This window comes from Pelecanus crispus, chromosome 7 (genome assembly GCF_030463565.1).
Source record: "Pelecanus crispus isolate bPelCri1 chromosome 7, bPelCri1.pri, whole genome shotgun sequence".
Classification (NCBI taxonomy): Eukaryota; Metazoa; Chordata; class Aves; order Pelecaniformes; family Pelecanidae; genus Pelecanus; species Pelecanus crispus.
In genome coordinates this window covers 36,688,056-36,713,199 of record NC_134649.1, presented here as the reverse complement: position 1 = coordinate 36,713,199, position 25,144 = coordinate 36,688,056, and the positions used below count along the sequence as shown (strand labels likewise).

General features: G+C 37.7%; 1 protein-coding gene across 1 annotated transcript; it reads right to left on the bottom strand.

Annotated features, from left to right (window-relative positions):
- Positions 1 to 540: 540 nt before the first annotated feature.
- Positions 541 to 24,159, bottom strand: CCDC66 (coiled-coil domain containing 66). The gene is made up of 19 exons (XM_075713780.1): positions 24,149 to 24,159; positions 22,795 to 22,859; positions 20,439 to 20,461; positions 19,552 to 19,969; positions 18,589 to 18,724; positions 18,319 to 18,422; positions 17,245 to 17,369; positions 16,289 to 16,465; positions 15,313 to 15,444; positions 12,222 to 12,475; positions 11,762 to 11,846; positions 10,825 to 10,986; positions 9,258 to 9,405; positions 8,678 to 8,800; positions 6,868 to 7,346; positions 5,481 to 5,518; positions 4,923 to 5,209; positions 4,331 to 4,458; positions 541 to 829 (listed from the first exon to the last, which is right to left on the bottom strand). The coding sequence occupies exons 1-19, from the start codon at positions 24,157 to 24,159 to the stop codon at positions 746 to 748; spliced, it is 2,979 nt and encodes a 992-aa protein (XP_075569895.1). The 3' UTR covers positions 541 to 745.
- Positions 24,160 to 25,144: the final 985 nt, after the last annotated feature.

Below are 25,144 nucleotides of genomic sequence, written 5' to 3'. Positions count from 1 at the left end.
CACCAAACAACCAACATGGATTCAGGCTATGCCTCTTCTGCAGAGATCTAGAAGAGAATCGGTTTTAGCCTAGATTATCCTATCTTTTGGAGACTAAAAGTAAATGCATTGAAAGTAAACATTTAATTCTGAGCGGAAGGGTTGAATACTGAGCTGTTCAGACTTTGTGTATAAGACAATGTCCTTAAAGTGAGTTCTACTGCCTTAGGGCCCAGCCCACTATCAAGTTAAGTGCTGCTATCCTGTTCTAATTGGGGGTGGGGTGGGTGTTTATATGTGTTTATAGTCAGCACTTCTGTGGTCTTAAAACCTGGGATCACTTGAGTTAATATACATTGTCAAAACCTAAAAGCTGTCCAAATACTTAAGTACAAGCAGTTTCATATCGTTAAAAATACCAATAAAGTCTACCCAAGCCATTCAGCATACATCTTCATCTTTTTATTTATCAAAATGCATACACTGCATTCTACAAAACCCCATGTAACATTTTTATACAGTGTTTTGGTGGTTTATATTAAAGGGCTACATATCTTCAGGTAGCATGAAGACCAGTCTAAACAGACAGACCATCATTCGTTTAATGTATCTTCAATATGAAAAGCGACATGACCCTGTAATCTATCAAAATTCACATAATTTAATTCTTTCATTAAAAAAGAGCTGGTTCATAATTAATTACAGTAGCAAACAAAGTGCTGTGCCTTTACATTTTAAGAATTCAGAACATTCATATCTATCTCTCTCAAAATGGCGGAAAAAAGTTCTCTTCTTGAGCTGTGGTGGGAATCAGAGCAGTCTCCAATTCCTTCTGCTTCTGCAGGAGGCCCTGAAATAAATCGAATATAAATGTGAATGTTCCGTCCTCCTCATGCAGCCTGAACGAATAACGTGTCACTGTTTCATATTTTAAAACAATTACTTGTTAAGGCTCAACACTTTTTAAATATGCAACTTTAAAAAAAAAAACAAAGCAGTACAACATAATACATTCAGTAGCGACGCAACTCAAGATTTCCTGTCTTCTGCAAAAAACAAACTGTGACTGAGGGGGAAGCCATTCCAGTTTCCAGGGATGACTGTGCAGAGCAAAAAGGACTTTTCCATTGTATTAAATTTAACTCGCTCACTCTGTGCATTGGCACTACATTTGTGGTATTCTAGTATACTCTTGTATGAGGCTAAACCCAAAACCTTGATGGGTACCAGCTTTTAGTCTTAACATAGGTTATAGTCTCAGATAAAGGACAGCATTACCATTTGAACTAGAACAGTGTCAGATGCTTGAGGCTTAAATGGTAAAAGTTCCTGCTTTGTTAATGGCTCTGGCAAGTACTAGACAATGCAGAAAACCTGTAATAAAGAACTCCTGGGAGTGTATCCTTGGCTATGTGAGAAGTAATACTATAGAGCTATGGCAGGTACAACCATAAATCTGAAGTAAGTCTTTGTACTGTAATTAATAGGATTGTATGTATTGATACAGCTGGCCCCTTGGTCTCTACCCATTTTAGACCTGTCAGAAGTAATGTGGTATCAAGGAAGTTTGTTTACACACACAGAGACACAAAAAAATAGGAAAAGTTTCTATGGTATTTTTTCCTCAGAGTTACAAGACCTTTCTCAAAGCTAAGGGTTGCAGGCTGCTGGCGTAGCCCAGTATAGCCCTGATGCAAGCCAGCAGGTACAACAATTTAGGTATTCCTGGTGGCACAGAAGCGGGGAGGGCATGCAGAACTGGCTTCAGCCTGTTAGACTTCACTTTGCATCCTTCCAGAAGCAGCAGCTGCCTACTTTCACTCACTTTTTGTTATCCAAAACTGATGCTGCTATAGAGTGTCCACTGTAAAGCCCTACCCTATCTATAGCTTTTTTTGGTTAATAGATTGCTAATGAAAATTGTCCAGGAACAGGACACAAGGTTGACTAAGTCAACCATGACGAGTTACTAAAGATCTGCCAAGAAGGAAAGTAGGAGAAAGGTAATTTTGGCAGGGGGAGATCGCAACCACGGACTCAATTGACAACTAGAGAGACTACCCCCCCACGCTCTCCTAGAGCATTCGTAGTAAGTTAAAATTGCACCTTTAAATTTAAGCGAAGAAGATAAGAACCAGTAAGAGACAAGAATGCGTAGCTAATGTAATGATTATGTAGATAGGTGTGGTGTGTTAATTGTATAAAAGTTAGAGAAAACTTTGGTAGGTGTGTTAGCTTTGTGGAATTACCACCTAGCACCCAAACTTGCACAACTTTGAGAAAACAACAATATCGCGTCTCAGAGTTGCTGTTGTGTAACAAACGCAATGACAGAATTGCCCTTCCTTTGGCAGAGGAAGGCCCTCATCTGCCCTGTGTTTTCACTAGTCTCTGCCATGGGTCAGCCAGTTCAGCTTGACTGTTACCAAAACAGCCTGACTGTATTTATCTAGCACCCTAGTTGGGTTATAATTTTAAAAACCAACTAGATTATCTTCTGAAATAGAAAAAGTAAATTCTGCTCTTTGTCTAAATTGTATTTCATACAAAATATTGCATTACTCTTCCTTTCTTAGTGAAATAACTGATGCTAAACAGGTGTCATTTGTAGGAATATACAATACTTAGATGTAAAAGATAGACCAAAGTTCAGCAGTTCCTAAATGTGTTCTGCAGCTGCTAGGCTATTTAAAAAAGAACTCTGCACGTTTTAAGTTAACTCTCTTCCAGAACCAAGGTCCACTGAAAGACTAACCTTAAGATTAGTTTTTAGCCACTGTTAAGACCTGAATATATACTATGCATCAAAAATGTCCCTAAGCTCCTGTCTCGTAAGTTTGCCAACATGGATATTATCACCTTGAATGTTAAATATCCATGGCTTCTGTTCACCTCAGCAAGCACAGGGATCAAATTGTGTTTTGAAGCTGGCTTCATTCTTAACCAAAATACCACTGGCAAATGAAGCCTGAGTACAAAATACTTAACAGCTGTAGATCTTTAACAAAAAGGTTAACGAGCCTTGGGGAAGACCAGATCCAGTCAAACCTATTTGGAAGCCATTAGAAACTGGCAACCTTTCAAGTGTTCTTGGGTCACAACTTTTCTTAATGACTTGGGGAGAGCCATGACCCTTCATTTGCATCAGGGATTTACCTCCTACTGAAGCATGATGTAAGCATGGCAGAACTTCTGTCCTTCTAAAGCACAGCAGGTAAATAATAGTGTTAACTACTGGTAGTTTTGTTGTACTTAAGTCTGTCAGATTTTTTTTCCTTTATTTTCATCATTTATGCAATTTTTCTCCCTTAAGGCAAAGAAAAATAAGTAGTGCTGCTAGCAATAAAGTCCTTTTAGTATGGAGCCATTCAAAAACAAGGGAAGATACCAATACATGTTTATCTTTAGTGTTCTTCAAGAAAAAAATGCAAACCAAAAAGTAAATTTTTTTTTTTGTCTTGTAGTTCCCTGTCAGGCCATTTAGAAGCATAAAATGAAACTGTTTGTGTGATTGTCCAGTCCTGCAGCTTGAATCTGCTATGGGACGCACCTTGTTGCCCACAGGTGGAGTATCAAATTCACTCATGTTTTAATAATTAGATGCCTGACAGTATTTTTCCTGCTACTCTTACTCCGATCAGGAAAATAAGTAACTTCACAGTTACTAGCTGTAAAGGCTTTTGTCTCAGGAGCTCTTGTGTGTGTAGTATTAAACTAAATTTCATTTTATATTCACTTACTAAATCTGGCCGACTGACAAATCCTGAATTTTACTTTCACATGTTAACAAAAGAATAGCTATCTTGGAAGGATGTTGTAAGTGTTCACACTTCAAATTTGCAAATTACAGTATTCTTCCAGGACCAACACATGACTACCACCCCACTAACTCTTCTGCACCAACCACACTGCTCTGTCATGCCTGGCTTACCCATGAAATGCAGAAGTGAAATTTCATTAACAAGGGTTCTAGTGTTTTGTTAAAATATTATTCTTTCTCCCCTTGAAATTGAAACATTCTTATAAGCAACCCTAAGTATCAAAACCTGGAGACTAAATAAAGCCATTCCTCTTGGTTTCAAGTTTTCTCAGGTACTCCAGTGTTTCACAGCTAGTCTAAGGACTAAGCAGTCCATAGTCTCTCCCTAAGGACAGTCCAAAGGTGAAAGGAGTGCATGAAATGCAAAATTAGTAAGATGGAACAAAAGTAGAAGACAGGGCCCAAAATTTACCTCATATGATGGAGAAATTAATTAAAGGCTAATATTTACAACTATGTAATAGTTTGCAGTCTTCATTTTGACTTTAGTACATACATACATATATGTTTATCCAATAAATTTTTGCTTACCTGGCGTAATTCTGACAAACCTTTGAGAATTGCTTGTTGTCTCTCTCTGATTTTAACTACATCAGGATTTAGAAGAGGATCTCTAACGTGATCAGAGCTAAAAATCTGTCGTGGCGTTTGGTAAGAATCTAAAAGTAAATGTATATCAAATCAGTTAACAATACTCTTTATCAGTTTTGTTTTAATCTTGAAGCAGTAGATTTTCACAGCTTGTGAAAATCAGGTTTTGGTTGCTATTAGATTACAATTGCTATTTTTAAGTCAAACAACACTTAAGATTCCTAAACCCAAATCTACATACAATGATACCAGAGAAGTGCAATCATACTTAATTAAACAGACAAAAAAGACAGATAAAAGAATAAGAAATTTTGTTGCTTTTTTGATTTTTTTAAACTTTTGAGGGGTGGGGGGTTAATACAGAGTATCATTTGGTTGCATAGGCTTTCTGTAAAGTGCTGTGATACACATGGACTACTGCAAAATTCAGTAAAAAAAAAATACCAAATTGAGTAAATTGTAGCACTTCGAACTAAATCACTGTAACATTTTTTCTCTTCTACATGAATCAGTTCACAATACATTTCAGTACCATTAAACTGTCGATACTGTGGGTCATGTGTTGAAGGTCTAGTCACTGGTGCATCTGGATCAAGATGATATACTTCATTTGTTCGAACATACGGAATAAATTGTGAAGAGGGAGGTCTTCCAGCTTCTGTAACAGGAGGAGGGGAGCTCCTCTGCTGTGTACCTGTCTTGATATTTTTCTCTCTTCTACTATTGTTGTTATGCACCAGGAAATTAGAAGCATGTATCTGTTTTTGTTGCACTTGGTGTAATCTGTTCTTAACTGCTGGAACAGGTGGCGATTCAGATCTGTATGAAACAATTTCAGTTAAAAAAAATCCAAACAATACTTAAGTAATGTGATTAACTTTCTCAAACAGTAGAGACAAAAAATCCTCAGAGGACTGGACTTTTGCACATTTACTGTGCTTTTATACCTGCAGTTTGGTCTTGTGTATTTTTAATAGCAGAGAAAGGCATCTAAATTATTTTTTAAAAAATTAAAAATCAGGAAAGAAAAGCACGTATATTTCACTATTAATGTTTGTATACATTTCATTAATGCAGAGTATTGACGTACCTTTCTCCATTCAAATGATTCTTATGTAATTGTTTATCCTAGGAGAAAACCAAGAAAGTCAAAAGTAAAATAAAAAGCTCCACAATTTTTATATTAAAAGCTTTCATTTTTCAAGACAAGTTTGTTATGAAATACGAAAAGAACTGTTTGACCTGGGTTCAGGACAAAGGTATTTATCAAAGAGTTGCATTAAAGAGACTTATAGTGTCTATGAACTATATTAAACAAATTACAGGAGGATTTGCTCCAATTTTCTGTGTCTTCGGCAGCTCTAAGCACTATCAAAAATACTGTATTTTCCAATGACCTTGGAAAGCTGCATTTATAAACCTGAAAGATTCAGCCCAAGACAATGATTATTAAAGGAAAGGTTGTGTTTCTAGATACAGTCAGTAGAAGTTTTCTATTTAAATGAAAAATATTAACGTATGCCATGCTTCTTATGGTATCAGATAATGCTTATTTATCTTAAAAATCTGCTTAAAATTCATTGCCCCATTTCTCAGGTACAAAATTCTTGAACATTTACCTTTCAATACCGTAAGCACAAAACTTAGATTTACCAGTAAGCTCAAATAAACCAACAAACTCAGTTTAACAAATTAATAAATCTTTAAAGATACTTTTTAACATCCACAGCTTCTAAAGTACGTGTATGGAGCCACAGCAGACAAATGGCTAAACAGAAGTGAAGTGGCTACCTTTTCTACACCAGATTTTTTCTATTGGAAGGTGTGAGAAAGTGAGGTGTTTATGCATACACATGCATATATATATATACACATACAGAGAGTGAGCAAGCAAGGGGGGGAGGGGAAGAGAGAAGGCATGAACATATTTGGTAGTATTTTCTTTAAACGAATTTTTTTTTCCCCCATCCACAAGCTATACAGATATATGCTTACTGCAAATGGAGAAGAAATTACTCCTCTAAGAAGGATGCATTTTTATGACAACAGAGTACATCCTCAGTAATCCATATTCTTTGCAGAAATAAAGATTGTTTTCTTGAACAGGTACTCCTATACCTTAACCATCACCACAACATAATGACTGGACCAAAAAGAGCAAGTCAGTGATGTCATTCTATCCTGCACACTGCTTTCAATCAAGCTCCTTGTTTACATAATGAATTGATGATAATGAATAAATGAAAGAGAATAAACACTTTGGCAGACTGAAATAACACTAAAAGCTAAGTCACAAAATCTGAATATATTCTGATCATGAAGAATGAAACAATGCTGTAATACCATTCTTTACACAAAGGGTAGTAATAGGAAAATTGTCAATGCTTGAGTTACATAGCTGCATTCACATCCAGGCAAAACTGTGTGAAACAAGTCTTAAAAATACACACCATTGTTGTTAAAGACCAAACAGTTACCTTTCTGACTCTATGTCCCTTATTCTTCATATTTATTTCTTCGTGAGGTGAAGGAGACCTGTCTGAATAACCACCTTTTTTTGGGCAGAGATTCCCAGGGGTATTTCTTTCTACCAGCTGAAGCAGCTCCATTTGTCGTCTTACTCTGTTTTCTTCCCTTTGTTTTTGTAGCTGTTTAGGGTATCTTTCTGATGCTGGAATGTATCTTTTCCCAGGCTTGTTTATGTTCCAGTCAGGTCTTTTGCTGTATTTTTCTGAAGGCTTAATGTGTCTTTCTTTTCTGGCATATTGTTCGTATAGATCACTGTAAATGCCACCATTCTCTTTTCCTGAAATTTTATTTTTATCTATATACTCTACTTCCTTCTGGTATTTCTTGCTGCTAGAGGTTTCTTTATATTCTATGGAAATATCAGGCGATGTGCAACACACAGTTCTTTCCTCAGCTGACTCAGTGTATGCTGAAGTATTAAAGTCATCTAAAAAAAAAAAAAAAATTAACTCCAAGTCTAAGCTATTCAAATGACTTGTTTGACTTTTGTATGTGTATCAATCTACCATTACTGATTTTATTCAAAAATTGGTTGTTACCATTTTATAATGTTTTTTATTCTTTTTGATGCGGAAGATAGATAGGACTAGTAGAAGCAAACTCAGTAAGGAGGGGAAAAAAAGATTGGACAACAAAATTAAGTCACTGTAAAGCAAAATAATTTATGTAAAATGAAACTATTATTATTTTAAAATGTAGAATTCTATTTCTGTCATGGTACCCAATGGTAAAGAGCAAAACACAGCTTCTGTTTAGTCTTTCCAGTATGCTGATGGTTTGGTCATATTCACAGTGCTACTGGGAATAACTCACTTTCCTAATCCTTGTCTTCCAATGGAAGTATTTTGTTCAATTTTTCAATTACTCACAATCCAGCTTCTTTCTTTACTAAGGAGCATACACAAAACCATTATTTAATTTGTAAACTCTCCAAATTCATGTAAAATTTCTACCAGCGCTGTCAAAACCAAAAATATTAATTGTTACTTAAGCAAATAGAAATAAAATAAAGCTTCTACTTCACAAGTGATAAGAAGCTAATAAATTTCTAAATACAAGGCATAAAGTGACTGTAAGTTTCCACTGAATCTGCTCATTCACACCTCATCTCCAACATTAATAGATGCAGACCAAGTTTGATCTGGGTTTTTTAATGGTGTGATACAAAAATCAAGATAAAGACTGGAAAGTAGTCTATCTAGATGGACCTGCAATTGCATCTGGGTATTTATTAAGAATTGTAGAAAGCTCTTCTAAACATTTGAATGTAAGCTCTCATTTTCTAATAAATCTAGTTTTCTAATTCCAGAATTATTGATAATGTTCCTACCAGTATTTTCAAGGATTCATTAGGAGCCCAGCCCTGCTCGATAACCAAACCACGTTATGTAAACCTGTGAACATTCACACTGAAGACTACTACAAATATATGTTTAAATACATTAATAAATTTAGTCCTACATGGCTTGTGACCATGACTCTAAGTCAACGCTGTATTTCAGACTGGGTGATTTGAATCTGTAACTGGTAAGTATCAAATATACAGACATATAATTTATTTAGAAGAATACAGTGATATATTGTAATATTCCAACATGCCTGTGTCTATCCAAGTATTTCTTTCTAGTTTTATTCCTTTCTGAATGACACTGATTTGGCCCTATAGCTCAGTTTCACCAATATGCTGTTCTACTGTCCCTCTTAAGTAGGCATCAATTACTTCCTCCATCAGAGTAATTAAATTTAACGGCTGCATACCTGTCTGTACAGCAGTGTCTTTCCGAGGAGAAGTCTGCTGATCAATGTGGCTCTTAATGTCATCAGAAAAATTGTGACTTTGATGTGAAAGGTCAGTATTACAATTTTCAAATTCTGTATCACATAGAAAGAAGTAAGTAAAATTGTTCAATTTAGTAACATATGTTCCAGTTAAACCATGCTATCAAGTTATGACACTATTGTGGTTTAGAACTCAAAGCAAGACTGAGAACTATGGTTCAGATCCTAATACCCTCCCTTTTTCACTGCAAATCTATATTGACAGCACATAAGTCTGAATATTCCCTATACAATCCTGACAATATCTTTATATTTCTTCCTTTATGCAATATAGTATTTGAAGCTTACTAAAATACAATATTCTCCATATTAGTTAACACTGATATTTGTTTGGAAGGCTCTTTAAATAAGCTGAAATGAAATTCAGTTTGTGAAGCACAGGAGCAATTTCAGACCCAAATGCAGAAGGGGGAAAGAAAACCAAAACAAAAACCACCACCAACTTGCATGCAAACACCAAAGGAATAGGCAAACTGAATGTGAAAAGACTTGTACTTACCACCACCAAGATTCTTCTGAAGTTTTGAGATGTCATGTCCCTTCTGAGCCAAGTCTCGAATGCGCTGTTCTTGTTTTAATCTCTGTGCTAATTCTTGAGCTTTCTGCATTGTCTGATAAAGCTCATTTGTTTTAAGAGTCACGAGTTCCTTTAAAAAAAGTAAATACATGTGATCATTTATTTGGAGAATAAATAGGATTATTTAATCTCCATATAATCCTCAAGTTTACATATATTCTTGAGTAAAGCCTTTCTTTTTAAAACAAAACTAGTTGAGTAGATGCAATATGTAACAGGTAACTTTTATCCTCAAAGTTATTTGGATATTTATCTCCTTTGTAATAAATTCATCTTTTCTTAAACATAATCTGATTTCAGCCATCTATGACTTCCTAGATCATGTGGTTTAATAAAATAAAAGAAGCCTAAATAAAAAGAATTAAAAAACCCACCTTCCTCCTACTTCCACAGAAAGGAGACAGTAGAAGCCTCCCTAAGAAAGGCAGAACATTCCTAAATATGAGGGTTACAGTTTCCAGGCTCAGCAGGTTAAAGGTGCAGGAGACTGGGCCAAGGAAAATCTCCTTTCCAGACTGCTATTACCATCTCATCCCCGCTTCCTACAGCATTTGCAGGTGGTAAGAAACACAACTGATAGCATAATATGTTTTGAAGGAGCTGAGCTATTACAGAGAAAGATGACTTTCCCTATTTTTTACCAGTTCGTTCTAGCATCTACAGGCAGATGCTATACATTTCTGTCCAGAAAACACTGAGAAATCAGGGATCCATTTTTCTGCACGTTTTAGAGGCGGCTGTGTTTTTGGAATCGCACTGTCTTATGACATCATGGAATTCCGCTACTGTTCCAAATATGAAGCAAACAGTAATAGCTGCTACTGTGCCAAAAGGAAGACTAAAACATCAGACAAGTCTTTTAACCTCCTACAGACTCTTCTGTAACAGGTAAGAATGTATATAAATGCAAAATTTGTACTTACCAAAAGTCAAAATGTTACTTTTGATTTAACTTTTATATGAAAGGAATATGTAAAGCTCAGCAATAGTTACAGAGGAGAAAGCTCTCGAACATGAACAACTTTTAAAATCATTTTTCCAGAATATATTTGGAAAAATCTTTAATCCAGAGTGAAAGCACATCCACTCAGATAAAGTTCATGGTACTGAAGCATCTTAAAAGCATCAAGTTACCAACAACAATAACTGGATCACATACTTGGAGGGGTTTTTTAAATTTAGAATTTGCATTTAAAAATGCATGTTTCTGCATTATCTAAAACTACAATTCCATTTTTGCCAGTTCTTATCCATTTCTCTTCCTTAAAAAGCCCTTGTCCAAAAAAAGAAACCTGCCTTAAACTCATATGGTGTTACGAGTTTATTGACTGAGGAAACAGAATTTGGTTTCAAACATCTAAATTTCAGATAGTTTTAATTTTCAAAATGATGCGGCGACACCATTTTGAAGGTGAAGAACAAGAACCATTTTCCTCAAAATCCAGTATTATTACAGACTATCTGCGCTAAAGAAAATGCAAAACACCACCTCCTTTTGTTTTTGTTTCAGCATATCTTCTTCAAACTGTTTCTGCATTTGTTCTTTTTCTCGTGCTAAGCGCTGTTCTTCCTCTTGTTCTTCCCATTTTCTCTGCTCTTCTTCCAGTTGCTTCTTCTTCCGTTTTTCTTCTACCTGAGCCATTATTGCCTTCTAGTAATATCAGAAAAAAAGGAAAATTAAAAGATCTGACATTAAAGGTATGATAAGCTATATATTCATATACTTCCATACAATGTGTATAACAATTGGATTTGGACCAAATTTAAAAAAAAAAAAAAATCAAGACAATTTCTTTCAAACACTTTTGTTTCTTTTAACTTCTCACAAGAGAGGTAGCTGCCTTCCTTTTTTTTTATGTTTTCAAAAATGCTTTTGTTTTTCTTGTAAAGAAATGGTGATCTGATTTTTACCTTACATACTGAAAGCTAGTATTCCGATCTAGCAGAATAACAGTTTGACCAGAACAGGCTCAGTACATTTATACTAAGGCTTCTTTACACTGTGCTAGAGACATCATCATGCAGATATACATTCAGTTAGTGACACAGAAGTAATGTAAATGACAGTAAAGTAGATAAAAATTTAAAGATTCATGGAGTGGGTACCTGTAAATATCAGTCCTCCTGATGATGGCAGAGTCTGAAGAAAAATGCACACAAACCTACTAGGCTCTAAAGACTGCACTGTACATTTTTTGAGGCAAGAATTCAGTTACAGAAGTGCAATCATCTCTGTACAAACAAAAGAAAACTGTAGAGTCTAACTGAATGAAATACTGTTAAACAACTGTAAACATGTAATCTGAAGCATAAAAGTCAAGTACCTCACTGGATTCTGGTATTAAATCTCATGCTTTATTCATGTGACAACACTACCTTTCATCCTTTCTTCTCATTAAAATAGTGTTAGTAAACCAGAAGTCTACCTGATGCTCCAACTGTTTCTGCCGCCGCCTGTCTCTCTCTTCAATCTGTGCAGGGTCCAGGAGAGCTGTCATTGAACGGAGGAAACTATGAACAAAGAAACATGTAAATGTTTTTAATCATAAGAAAATAATTCTAAAGCCTTTCTTAATTAGAACCAGTTAGATTTCAAGTAATATCTTCATATTGAGGTTATTGCATTGTATTAATTTACAATTGTGAAATTAATTTTACTAAGGAACAAAGTAAGGTTATTTGCAGTAAGTTTTATTAATGAACAATGGAAGCACTTGTGTCTTTCAAAAGTGAAACAACAGGTATTTCTGAAAAAAACCAAAAGCCAAATTAGTAAGATCTAAAGATCAGATTTAAAGAATCTTATTCAATTTTTTTTTTTAATTTCTGAGGAGGTATCAGAAACGTAGTCTGGGAAAGACGATCATCCTTACAAAGCTCACTCACCTGACTTTCTGACTGTGTTCCAAAGCACTGTTTTTAGCAGCTTTTTCTGCATTTCCCACCTTTGACGGCATGAGGTTGCCTAAAGCTGCAGGTGAAAAAGGGTGAATAAAAGTAGTCAATGCCTTAGGGTCAGGTGACAGGCAAAGACTTTCAGGCTGCTTTTCGTACATTCCATTTAAGGGGTGTTGTGCATTAGCATTAAGGTGGTTCTTTAAGGAATCAAAATGCATTGCCCATCTGTCATGCTCTTCAGCCTAAGTAAATAGGAAGCAACAAAAAAATCAGAAACTCACTCAATTACACTGTTTCTATAAAGCATGGTTAACAAAACAGACAATACACATTTAGTAAAACAGGAACATTCGAAAAGCTCTGTTATGGGGCTACAATACAGACAGTAGTTAATTCCCTAAATATGAAAACAGAATTCTCTCTGTTGCTTAAAATGCAAGTCAGATCAGAAATTATACTGCTGATCCATATACTTGGTCAGCAAAAACATATTGCTACTTATATTTTCGGGGTGGGGGGGGGTGGGGGGGGAAGAATTAGAAAGTGAAAAAAATAAATCGAAAAATAAAAAAAATGAGTTAACATGGATTCAGGCTTTTTTTGTACTGCTTTTCCAATTTATATTACCATTCCATTCCATCATTTTTCTAATAATTCTGGGAACTGCTTGATTGAGAGGTCAGTACCCTGTCCACTCTGCCATACTCTCCTCTCCTCTCCTCCTGTTGTGTACATATTCTCTCTCTAGTAACATAGAATCATAGAATGCTTTGGGTTGGAAGGGACCTTGAGAGATCATCGAGCCCACGCCCCCTGCAGTGAGCAGGGATTGAACCTGTGACCTTGGCATTATTAGCACCATGCTCTAACCAACTGAGCTAACCAGGCTGGTCTTGAACAAGTGGCATCTTTTATACTGTCCTACATTTACCCCCTCCATTTTAATTCTGAATAATAACAGAATTAATGTGCTTTGGGCAGAGATATTAATCTCTAACCTCCTATTTTCAGCTAGACAGGCCCATTGTACAATAAGCCTTCTTTCAAAATCTCTTCCACCCGCAGCAGCCACCACTACTATCCTAGCAAAGTACCTAAAACTTTTGTAGAAGTGACACAGGGTTTAACACTCTCTTCTGTACCACCCACGTTTATCTTTTTGGCTCAGTGTTGGCAATTGGGACATTCCAATGTATCACTAATAAAAGATTTTTACTTAAGGGGCCTTTGTTTTTGCTATAGGTACTGAAAAGGTCTTCTCTTCTGACTAAAAGACGAACTGTTTCTCTAGAGGGACTGGAGAATGTCTGCCTCAAAACTTGATTCTGCAGGAAAAAACTTAACATAATCTAATCTAATCTGATCAGCTTTCTGGGAGTCCTTTCCTTAAACAAAAATTCCCTTGTGTCAGACGTGTTTCACACCTATTTTAAAAGAAGCAAGAAAATCATAGTCCAGATAATAAGAATCCAAATAATTCTTCCTCCTGTTCCCTGAGTTTTGTTCCCTTTGAATACTCTGTGATGCAGAAGCAGATCAGAGTAGTTGGAAAATCTACTTTATTCTTATGCAAGTCTATGGTACAATAAGCAGAAGGGTTGAGAGCATAACACAAGACCTGAAAAAAAAATGTTGAAGAAAACGAGATTAAGTGCACATAATTCCTTTCAAAAAAAGGCTGGAAGTGAGATTACCAATAGGTGACTGCAACCATCTTCCCACAGTACAGCTATCAAATTAAAAACCAAGGCAGCTAATGAAGGAACCTTTCATAGCTGTGTTCCCTTCACAGTTACAAAGCTCAATTTGCAAAGGAAATTTGATTCCTTCAACAACTCAGGAAACGAAAAAACTAGTGTTGTGTGTAGGTATGTAACCAACCCTGGTAACAAGGGGTTTTTTTTGAGGGTGGGTAGTAAAGCTCTCTGCTAGTACTACAAACTGTGGAATTAAAAACTAAGTGTTTCTATCTAGGAATTGTGTAATTGCTGTAAATGCTTCACTTGACAGTAAAAACTGTAGCCTTTTAATCCAGAAGGCCACAGACTATGAGCATTCATATCAATCAAGTTTTGGTAACCAAGATTCTCATCCACTAGTAATACAGAAGATTTCATGATGTGAATACATCTCATGCATGGTGAAAGATATAATCCTGGGTTTAAGGCTGCACATGGTAATTTGGAAATCTGGGTTCTAGCAATAGTACAATCTCACTGCACGTTTCTTCACTTCAAACGACAAACAGCCTTTGGAAGAGTGTGTCAGTATCAGGCTGTATAAGAATGCAGAGTATTCCATTGACCTTAAAACTACTAATATAGTAGAAATTGTAACATGTAAAGGAAAGAATTCAGCTTCTATATGAAGAACCTCCAGGGGTAAAAGATATATTAACTAAATTAGCCAACAGTGACAGTATTAAAAGTCCCTTCAGGTGTTCCACCTGCAAAGCAATTGTATTAGCCACAGTTTCCTTCTAGACCCAGCACAAGAGACCTACATTCAACAGCCTGCAAAAACCAAAGGGTAAAAAAGGTAAAGCTATTTTCTTCAATACTTTTTGGAGTACAAGTGTTTAAAAAAGTTTCATAAGAGTATACATGTGTGCACATACATGCATATCAAAAGAATATTTTTAGAAACAGGATTTGAACACCACTGTAACAGACTGCAGTTGTTTACAACTTTCCTTCTCTTTTTCTCATCTCCTTACGTAGTCTATAGAAAATGTCTTTTCACAAAGTGTCTGGCCAGTGTCTCTACACCACCTTCCAAACCCTAGTGCTTTAATAAAATGGTGGGGGGAAAAAAAAAAGTATAGTAATAATACTGTAATATCACACACCAGACAGATGGTAGTCTGTTCTCTGCCACTAAATACTGGAGCAGCTACTGGCTGAATGTTCGATTAGACTGTCCTATGGACTTATGGTGAAAACCTGGCCGTGCTGCAGGTAATTATATCTTTTGTCGCTACTTACTTCATTAGGTCTATGATTTCATCTCTTACTTCTTAGAACAAAAATGGAGAGAAAAACTTCTATTATTCCAAAAAGTCCCTCTAAACCACAGATACCTTTGATAAATTAAGTTTTTCTTCTATTTTTCGTAGCTTAGCTTCTTCCTTCTGTTTGTCCAGCTCTTCAAGCCACTTCCTCTGTTGCTCATGCTTCAAAGCACTAAAAGGTCGTTCCTGCGGCACAACTTCCTGAAACAAGGTAAGTGCTAGTCTTTTCCTTGTACAAAACGTTCAGTAACTTGTCTAGCTACACAGTAAAGACTTGGCAGAAAACTTTGCCTTCAGTTGCTAGGCATAACTGGAATGTTCTCTTGCACAAAAAAATGTAAGTAAGTTTGTAGCTGTAGCAAGTCTCTGAGTGCTCCATAAAAATGCTTCAGTTGTTAAAAAGATGCTAAATAAGCCAGTCTTTGAATACTAGTCTAACTTGAACCATCAGCCTCTCACTCCAAAAAAACTTACTTATATGTATCATGAATAAAAATCCTTTCCTTCTACCTATGGTTCACTGCTCAGTCTGTGTTCCAGGTAGATTCAGCATCATGATCTAATTAGCGGTCATCTGTCCTCAAGTAAATTCTAGATACTATCTTCGGTTCCTGCTTCTTAATGGATATCTGTATTATTTAACAAACTCAGAACTGAGAACTTTCAATGCTACCTGACAAAAGCCACTCTTCAATCGGTGCCTACTAGCAATAACTCCAAAATTACTTCTTGAACCTTCTGCCATCAATATTTTTTTTTAAAGTCTTCTATTTCTCATAGGTTCCCACTTCTCTCTTTCTTTAATGCATACTTAAAAAGCTAAGTAACACTTTGGCTCACACCTCTAGTACTGTTCCTCACATCAGCCTTGAAAATGCTCAGTCTTCAAAGCATTAGTATTTTGATAAACATTCATTCAGACACAATTCTCTAGGCAGAGCAAAAAGGTCTACTGAATTCTCCTGGTTTAAAAGAACTACTGAAGATATACCTCTGTTGTCAATAAATAAGTAAATAAAAAACTGCATGCAATTTAAAATCTTACCCCTAAAACAAATGCTGTGCAATTGACAGCTGCTAAGTCAGAAGAACTGAAATCAGAAGACTGTCCAGCTGGAGCGCTTGAAACATTCAGTGGAACTTTATTAGCCTCTGTGGTTAAAGCAGTTGTACAGACACAGTTTTCCTCAGTGGTAATAACTGAGTCAGCTGGAAACACTGTCTGAAAATAAAGTGACCACTGTTGTTTAAGACTTATTTAGCTCACCTGTTTTATTTGTATTAAATAGCCCTTATCATATAATAAACAAGTAAATTATGCTTCTAGAAGCTGCTATACATTAAAACTTCAACCAAAACTTGTAACTAAGCATTTCATATCCAGTATTTCTTAATTATGTAGATTGAAACAAATTCTTATGGGGCAGAGTGGTAACTTTTCTAGGAATGCTGAATATGCCACAAAAAAAAGCAGCAATTTACAACTCTAACTTCTGTTTAACAGCAATCAATTTTGCTAGAGAAGCAGTCTTATCTGAGTACAATATATTTATCTGACACAGCATTTTCAGAGTGACAGCTGACTTTTAAAAGGGCAGGTTAGAATCAAAGTCAAATTGCTATCCTTATTATCCAAGCAATCAAATATAGGTGAGAGCTCATGAACAATGTAAGTAATTATATAACCAGGAATTACATTTGAGACTATTCCTCAAAACAAAACTGGAAAAGATTTATACCTTTTAGTTAGGAATCAACATGGAAGGACAGGAATGGGTTGTTCATGCTACAAAGATCTTAAATTTGTGAAGCTACAAACTGGAGCGATAGGTAAGTGTGCAACAGGGAGTTGCAGCAGTTCATGCCATGAAAGAGCTCACTGAGATTGGATTCTACTGAATTCATACAGAAAAAAAAATCTTGTATGAATTAAAAGTTGAACAGTTCTGGAACAGTGCTATAGAAACTGTGTGCTCTTTTTGTGTTTATTGATAACCTTACCTGATCTGGGTTAGCTGTTTCCACTTTCTCTTTATGGGCTTTGTTATTGCCAGGTTTTGCCCAGAAATAACCCACCTCTCCCTCCAAAGTTTCTTTCAGTTTCTTCTTCAGTGCTACCTGTTCATCTTCAAAAAACCAAACTCTAGTAAGAGTTCCTAATACAGATCTGTAGCAGGGTTTTTTAAAAAAAAAAAAAACAAACAAAAAACCCCCCTGCAATGCATGGACTACAAGAGTAAGTCGCCATTGACTGACCCATCAGTCTAAACATGACTTTGCTCTTAAGAGGATGGTGGCTGAGTTTCTGCCCAGAGCTGCAGAAGTAATTGGGGAAACTCTGAGAAGACTACAAAACACTGAAGGCTTAACAATGTCCCACGGGAAAAGGGAAAACGAACAGAAATAACCAAGTATGTCAATTCTCTCCATTTTATTATACCCGTCTTAGAATACTGTAATGTTATTAAAACCAATGGAACTACACATGGAAGCTACTGACAATGCAGAATCAAACTCTGAAACCAGATGGTCTACATCCAAGTTGAAAACAAAACAGAACACTCCTGCATATGAATCATAAAAAGCTTAATTTGTCAGAGAGAATTTACTACTGTGTTAAACATTCTGGTGATGGGGCAAGACTGCAAACTGTTTCAAGTTCAAATTGCAATTTGGTATATTCAGTCATGCTTGTAGATTAGGGTCACACTTTTCCCATTAAAAAACAAATCAATTTGTTAATGATAATGGCTATCAACTACTGGCAGAATGTGACAAAATCAGTGGCAAGTAACTCCTAAAGTATGAGGCATAACTGAATATATTTATTTGTGGTAATATTTATTTGGCTAAAAAGCATTTTTACAAGAAGTTATAGATAATCTTTGCATAAAATTTTGAAATTCAAGAATCTTAATCTGTCTTGGAGACTAATATATATAAAACTATATACTTCCCGATTTGTAGCAACTGCACTGATATAAGGAAATTTAAAAGAGCATAAGGAACACAAAGTTTCTTGGCATCCTGAGTGTAATAAATTGATCAAAAATATATTCTGTGTATCATAAGTACCTAATTCCTTCTTCCATTGGGTCCTTCTAAATTCTAGTAAGGCTTTCTCCCCTTCTCTTTCACCCAAGGTACTAAACATGTCAGCAGGTTTCCATGAATCCTTTCTAGAGAAAAGGAGGGGGGAAAAAAATTACCTAAAAAGCTAATCTGTTAATTTTAAAGGTAACTTTTTAATTAGTATTTATAAAGATTCTTACTGTGATTAAGAATTACAGTACAAATATTTATTGGAGATACCATTTTTGTAGACAATAACACAGATCTACATACATAACTTTCTGTCCTGGTTGCGGATATGCTTCTTGTTTCCTGCCTGGATCAGAGTTAGCTTCATCTGGAACAGATGAAACTTCACAAGCTTTTTGGAGCAACACTATAATGTTCTCCTCTGATGCCTCATTAGTAGCTGTGGTAGAATATATAAAAATATATATAAATATATATATATGATCACTGAACTTTCTTCAGCATTGAGTAAATACTTTAAGAACGGCAGAAATTTGCAAATTTCCCACTCCTTAACAAAACTGTTTTCAGCCCTGCTTGTATGGTTAAGGCACGTAAGTGACAACATCACAGGGTATTTTTAGAATGCTAGACTTACAGTAAACACAATTCTTGGCTAAGAGCTCAGACTTTGGGACTCTAATTACTTAATTGCAGTGTGTCTTGTTCTTGGCAGCAAAGAGCTGACCACCTCTATAGGTCCACGAACAGGAGTAAGGATGTAATACAAGAAGATACGCAATAGTTCTTACACTTCTGAGTAGAAGAATTGGGAAAAAAAAATACTATTCAACAGTAATATTACAGTTAGGCAAAAAGATACATATACATCTTCAGGCCAGAGGAAAATGGCACTACTGCTCTTGAGACACATAGCAAGACCTGAACTCTTCAGAAAACCAGAAAGGCCTATCTCTTTGAGGTATTGCTTTTTTTTTTCTCCAACTCCTAATGGTAACGGTACAGTGCAGTTCTACTATGTCTATTCCCCCAACGTAAAATGGTTCCTTTTTTGCATGAAATGTTGACAGAATTGCTTGCTGTTTTGCTCTTCAAAGTACTGCAATACTATCAAGCAATCCTTAGTTTTTACTGTTAAAATTATCAATGCTTGGTTCCTAACATCTCTGCAACCTGCAAATAAATTTAAATTATGAATTCAAAGTTAAGCTTTCACATTTTGCTCTGTTTCCATGAAACTAACTTACTCAACTATTGGTATCTTACCCCTTTCCTCTTGGTTTTCATTATGAGTCTCAGAGATGCTTCTACTTCCTTCTTTTAGTGTCATCAAAATCTGTTGAAGCTGTTCTTGTGTTAAATACACCAAACTTCTTAGGTCTTCACCTGATACACACGGGTTTTGAGGTTTCTGTTTACTTTTTTTAACATTAGGATTCTCTGAATCAGGACATCTGTTTGTGCTATCTCTTTGGAAAATCAAAGAGTGATCTTTAGTTGCGGCTTCATGTGAGGAGTGTTTAGTAACTTGCAGTTTTTCGCCTTTTGTCATTGATAAGCTTGATTCACTCCTTGGTTTTGTTAAGTTTTCCTGCTTGATACAAGCATTTTGTGTTGACCTTGGAACATGTCCAGTATGCCTTATTCTCAATGCCTGTTTAGGTGCTCTGGCTTTATTACCCATCTGTTAAAGCAGTAAGATTTCATCAAATATTAAATAAGGAAATAAATTTGCATGGGTAACAAACGAAAACAAGATTGAAGCAACAAGTAAAATAAGTGTCATTTTTCTTCTCTGTTATATCAATAGAAACTAATTCAGTATAAACTAATGAAGTATCTTCTTAAGTACTTGGAATACCTTGGAAGAGAATACAGCACCTTAAGGTCTCTGAAAGTTCTGATTTAGATGATTCCCTGTGCTGCTGTAACTTCTTGGCAAAGTGAACTAAAGCATTTTGCAAAGGTGAAAGTAGTCATAGAACTTCTAATTCATCCCTTTTAACAGCTATTATGAACCTGAGAAATACATATTTATCTTTCATAAACATCAATGATTACAAGCATTTAGATAGTTCAAATGTGTTCTCAAATTTCTGTTAAATTAACTAGTTAATTTGTGCGTTCTAACAAAAAGTAATTTTTCCACTTACCTTCATTGCAGGCTTTGATTTATCTTTTGGGAAACAAATGCAAACATATAAGAGAAGTATTTAATAACAACTTCCTCCTGAAAAACAATCTTGAGAAATTATTAATAAACTGTTACATTCATCTCATTTTTGTAAGGCAGGGGGGAAGTACTTTCCCCATAACATCTGCCCCAATTGTATTATTTTACTTTTTTTTTTTATTTCAGTATACATACTTCGAAAGTACGTTAGAAAAAAATTAGACATATTTCAGTAACTATTTCCAGTTTTATACAGCTCTAATAAAATTATTGTGTGAGTCTGATCCTCCCCTGCTATTCATTCTGTTTCTCAGAGCGCCCTGTGGTAATGGCTTATTTTTAATTGTTTGCTTTTTGTGATTTTTCAGATTGCTTTGTGTGTCACATCCTCCCAGGATAGTCCCTGCATCCAACCCCACCTTAGTACACGATATTCTCTCTCTCCATCACTGACAGCCTAAAGGAACAATACTTGCATAATCACAACATCCATTACTGTGCCCCTTACGTATGCCCTGAAATACTCTTCAGTCTTTTAACTAAAATCCTAGAAGGATGCACAGAGATGTAGTGGTCTCAAAAATAATATACTATGTTTAATATAATACTTATTAATAAAGAATATGGTAATATTGATTAATACAGGGAATGTGGTACTGAACACAAGAAATCCTGCACTAATGGCTAGTGGAAAAGGGGGAGAAAATAGTAGGAATGATATTTTAGTGGAACACATCTGTTGGAAACAAGGCTTCTTCAGCTGCACTATGCAATTATTGCTGTGGCAGTGGTTGTTGCACATTCTGCACTGGTAGCACCCATACTTTTTTTTTTTTCTTTTTGCATTACCAATTAAAAGACATTGGGGAACACTGTTCTTAAAAGTCTGCAAAACTACACTATTAATAGTTTGCAACCTAGATGAATATTGTATGCTAAATTGTTGTCTTGTAAACACAGGCATTAAATCCTGAACCATCGTGATAATATTTCAGTAGTAAGGGTGTTCTGTGGCCATCTTTATCACTGGGTTCTCAAGCGTTCAACACTCATCTGAGTAGGTAAAAGACACTTTTTGACTTCTTGCTGGCTATTTCGGGATTCTATGTGCTATGCAAATCCAACTTCTCTGCGGAAAGGATAAAGAGACATAAATAGGGTCTTCACCATCATAGTGGGGAGATACACAATGGGGAACTCCAAAGTGCTGCTTATGGGTTATTTTCTTTTTTTTCCTGTGTAAAAAGAAAAAACTATCTCAAGTAGCAGCTTAAGCTACTACAGAATGATCCTACTCTAGCCCCTAAGACTGTGAGCAGTATTTGACAGTGCAGAAAACTGAAATTCAGAAGTAATACAATCTGATGCAATTTTTGATACAATTCAATTCAAGGAAGTGCTGTTTATATCAGTTGTATAAATATGCTAATTCCTGAAGAAGACTGCTTGTTCAAGGCTAGTTCAATGTCAATGGTAATGCTTTATCTTAGAGCGCTCTGGAATGTACACTATCCCTAGCCAGCTGCTGATGTTAATGATGGTTGGAAAAAGTGAAAGCTGTAGCACTGCTGTTTTAGAGGTGTTGCAAGGTTTTGTTTCCAGTAGACTGGTATTCCTTAGTGACTCAAAATATCTCATAATGCCTCATTAGACAGCTGTGTGGTAAATGTAGAAAATGAAATGTAATTTAGAGGGCATTAAACAGAGAATTTCTGTATCCTCACTGCTATGTAGAACAGTTAAGGGAAAGTGGACTTGTGCTTGTATAGAAACACATCTGACAAATCACAAAAATAGAATTTATTAAAGCTTAATTATGAACATATACTGAAAAAGTTGACCTCAGATGGTAGTAATGAAATCTGGCCTAAATAAACTGCTTACTGAAAATTATAAACGTCAACTGCCAAATACTAAAGCTGCTTTAAAGTCACAAATGTGACTGTAATGATATGATTCTGTGTAAATTAAGCAGAGAGTTACCAGGTCTCTTCCCTTGGTAAATAAGGTGCTATAAAGTTACGGAAAGTCTCAAGTTATGTCAGTCAATATGTAATAGTACTTAAGGGTTTTTTTATGAGTGGAGAAACAAGCTATAAAGAGTCAAGACTATTTGCCAGCTGTTCACCAGTGGACAAACTACTCAGAAGTTCAGTATCAACCTAGACCAGTGACAAGCCAGTAGGTAAGAGGATATGTAAATAACAATACACAAATATTCTTCCTAGTTTGAAATGTATTTCGATAAAGCTGTGCTTCATATTGCTTGGATCTTCAGTTTAACTTGAAGAAGCTTTAAAGATTACTCGAGATAAATGAGTAAAAAAAAAAAATACCAGAAGCAGCTAAAATTAGCCTAGGCTTTCCATCCAACACTTCAGTTTCAAGCTTCAGTCCATCTCTGCAAAATGAGAGAGAGAGAGGGTGTGGAATCTGAAATATTAAGTAATCTGACAACAGTAAGATTTTTTACATTAATAACAATGACAATTGTATTTAATTATAACACTGTATTTACTGTTGGTCCAGATGGTCTTTTTTACCCCCAGCTTTTTACGTTTGTGAGAAATTACTTAATACAAAGAAATCAACAGGTCTTGAAGAGGGTATATTTTTATTATTGATACTGGAAAATTTGGATTTGCATGTTACAAAGTAAATCTTCACGCCGAAGGTGCAACTCTATATTGTTATACATAGCAATACACCTCCCTCAAGAGCTTAATAGTCCAACAATATAAACTGCGTGCTACAAAAAAATGCTAAACAAGTCTCCCTGAATGCCAGCGCTGATCACAAAGAGGGGCTGTATTCTGGAAACAGTCTTTAATTGTGCTTCTATGCAAAACAGTCCACATTTTAAAGTGGAAGAAACGTTAGTATAAGCCTTTAAATTAAGGAAAAAAGTTGGCAGTGTTTAGGTGTATGAGTGTGAAGTACCCAAACGCTTTTCTTTCTTCCATGCGTTAATTTGAGAAATCTAATATGAAGAGTAATGCTCAAAATAACGCTTACCTAAAAAAAAAATCTAATACATCTAAAACTCGCAAGCAACTTTCTAATTAACATGGCAGCACAGAAGTGCTCGAAGCTGTAATTCTAGCCGTTCAAGTAGTATACGGCAGCTAAGCCGAGCCCAGCACCTATTCTGCTTTGTAGAGGGTTTGTGTCGGCGGGAGGCGGTGGGGCAGGATGCAACGAACGCCGGCGGCGGGGCCGCGGGAGGGGTTCGGGTTCTGGCGCGGTCACGCAGGAGCTGGCCCACGGGCGCCGCTGCCGCCCCCCGCCCCTTGCCGGCGCGCTGGGGGCTGCCCGGCCTTGAGGGGGCGCGACCGGCTGGGTCCGAAAGCTGTACGCCTCGCTCACCCTACGGACGGCACAGGCGGTCCTCTCACGCCGCTGAAACAGGGCATTTTGAATAGCTCACCCCCCGAGACCGCTTTCCAGACCCCTTCCCGGGGCCCTCCCCAGAGAAGGGCCCGTTAACGCCTCGGCCTTGTCACGCAGATCGCTCCCGTTACCAGCGCCTCGGCGCTTTAACGCCGGCGGGCCGCGCGACTCCCCTCCGAGCCGCAGGAGAAGGCCGGGCAGGTTCCCGGGCAGCCCCTCCCCGGGCAGGGCCGCGGCCCAGCCGGTGGGAGTGGCTCTCGCTGCCAGCCCAGCGAGTCCCTTCCTCCTCTCCCTCCTTACCCCAGATTCATGGCTCTGCCCGGCTGCGAGCGGGGCGGCGGAGGCTGAGGCGACGCTCGGGAGCGACGCGCATCGCTCGCTCTCTGTGTGCAGCGGTTGCCGGCCCCGCACAAGGAGCGGGGAGGCGATAGGCTTCCCGCGGAGCAGCGGCTTTGCCAATGGGCTCCTCGCACACTGCGGGGTCCGCCGCAGCGAGGCGTTGTGGGGGATGGAGTCCCACGCCCAGGAGATTTTAGCACGAATCCCCCCGCTACTGCCAACGGCCTCGCTGAGGGTGCAAAGCAATTAGAGGGGGATTGTCCGCGGCGCTCAGGCGGCTGCGGAGGGAGGAGGGGGAAGAGGGATGGGTGGCGGGAAAGGTCGAGTGGGCAAGGGGAGAAGGTGGGTGCGCTACAGCGGGCGGAGGAAGGGCGGGGGCCTGGCTCTGCGGCGGCCGAAGCGGCTGCTGCCTCCGGAGCGGCCGCTTTTCCTGGGAGGGTGGCTACTGCTCGCTTTTTTTTTTCCCTTCCTTCCCCCCCCCCCCCCCCCGGTGTGGTTTTGAGAAAGCAAACAAGGTAGGGAAGAGGGGCGTGTGGCTGAGGGCGGGGCCAGAACCGGCCGTCGGCGGCAGGCGGGCGGGCTGCTCGAGCAGGTGAGGGGCTCCACCCGCCCGCCGGCCGTCCTGGCGCTGCGGCCTCGGCATCTCCTCAGGAGAGGAGGAAAGCGGAAAGGAGCTGAGGAGGGAAAGAGCCGGGCGGGACAGCCGGCCCAGCAGCAGCGCTCCGCTGCCCGGGAGGGTGCGGCGGGAGTGGAGGGTGGGGAGGCCCCGGCAGCCAACCTCTCCCGTCCTCAGTTTGGGGGCGCCGGGTGAGGGCCGACTCCTCGTAGGACGTTTTTCATCCTTAACTTCTGCTGTCTTTAACGGGTAGTTCTATTCAGTAGACTCCTTGGGGCTTGCTTTACTTTGGGCCACTTAAGTGGTTTCTGCATGATAGCCCTGCTGAACTTCGTGATCCA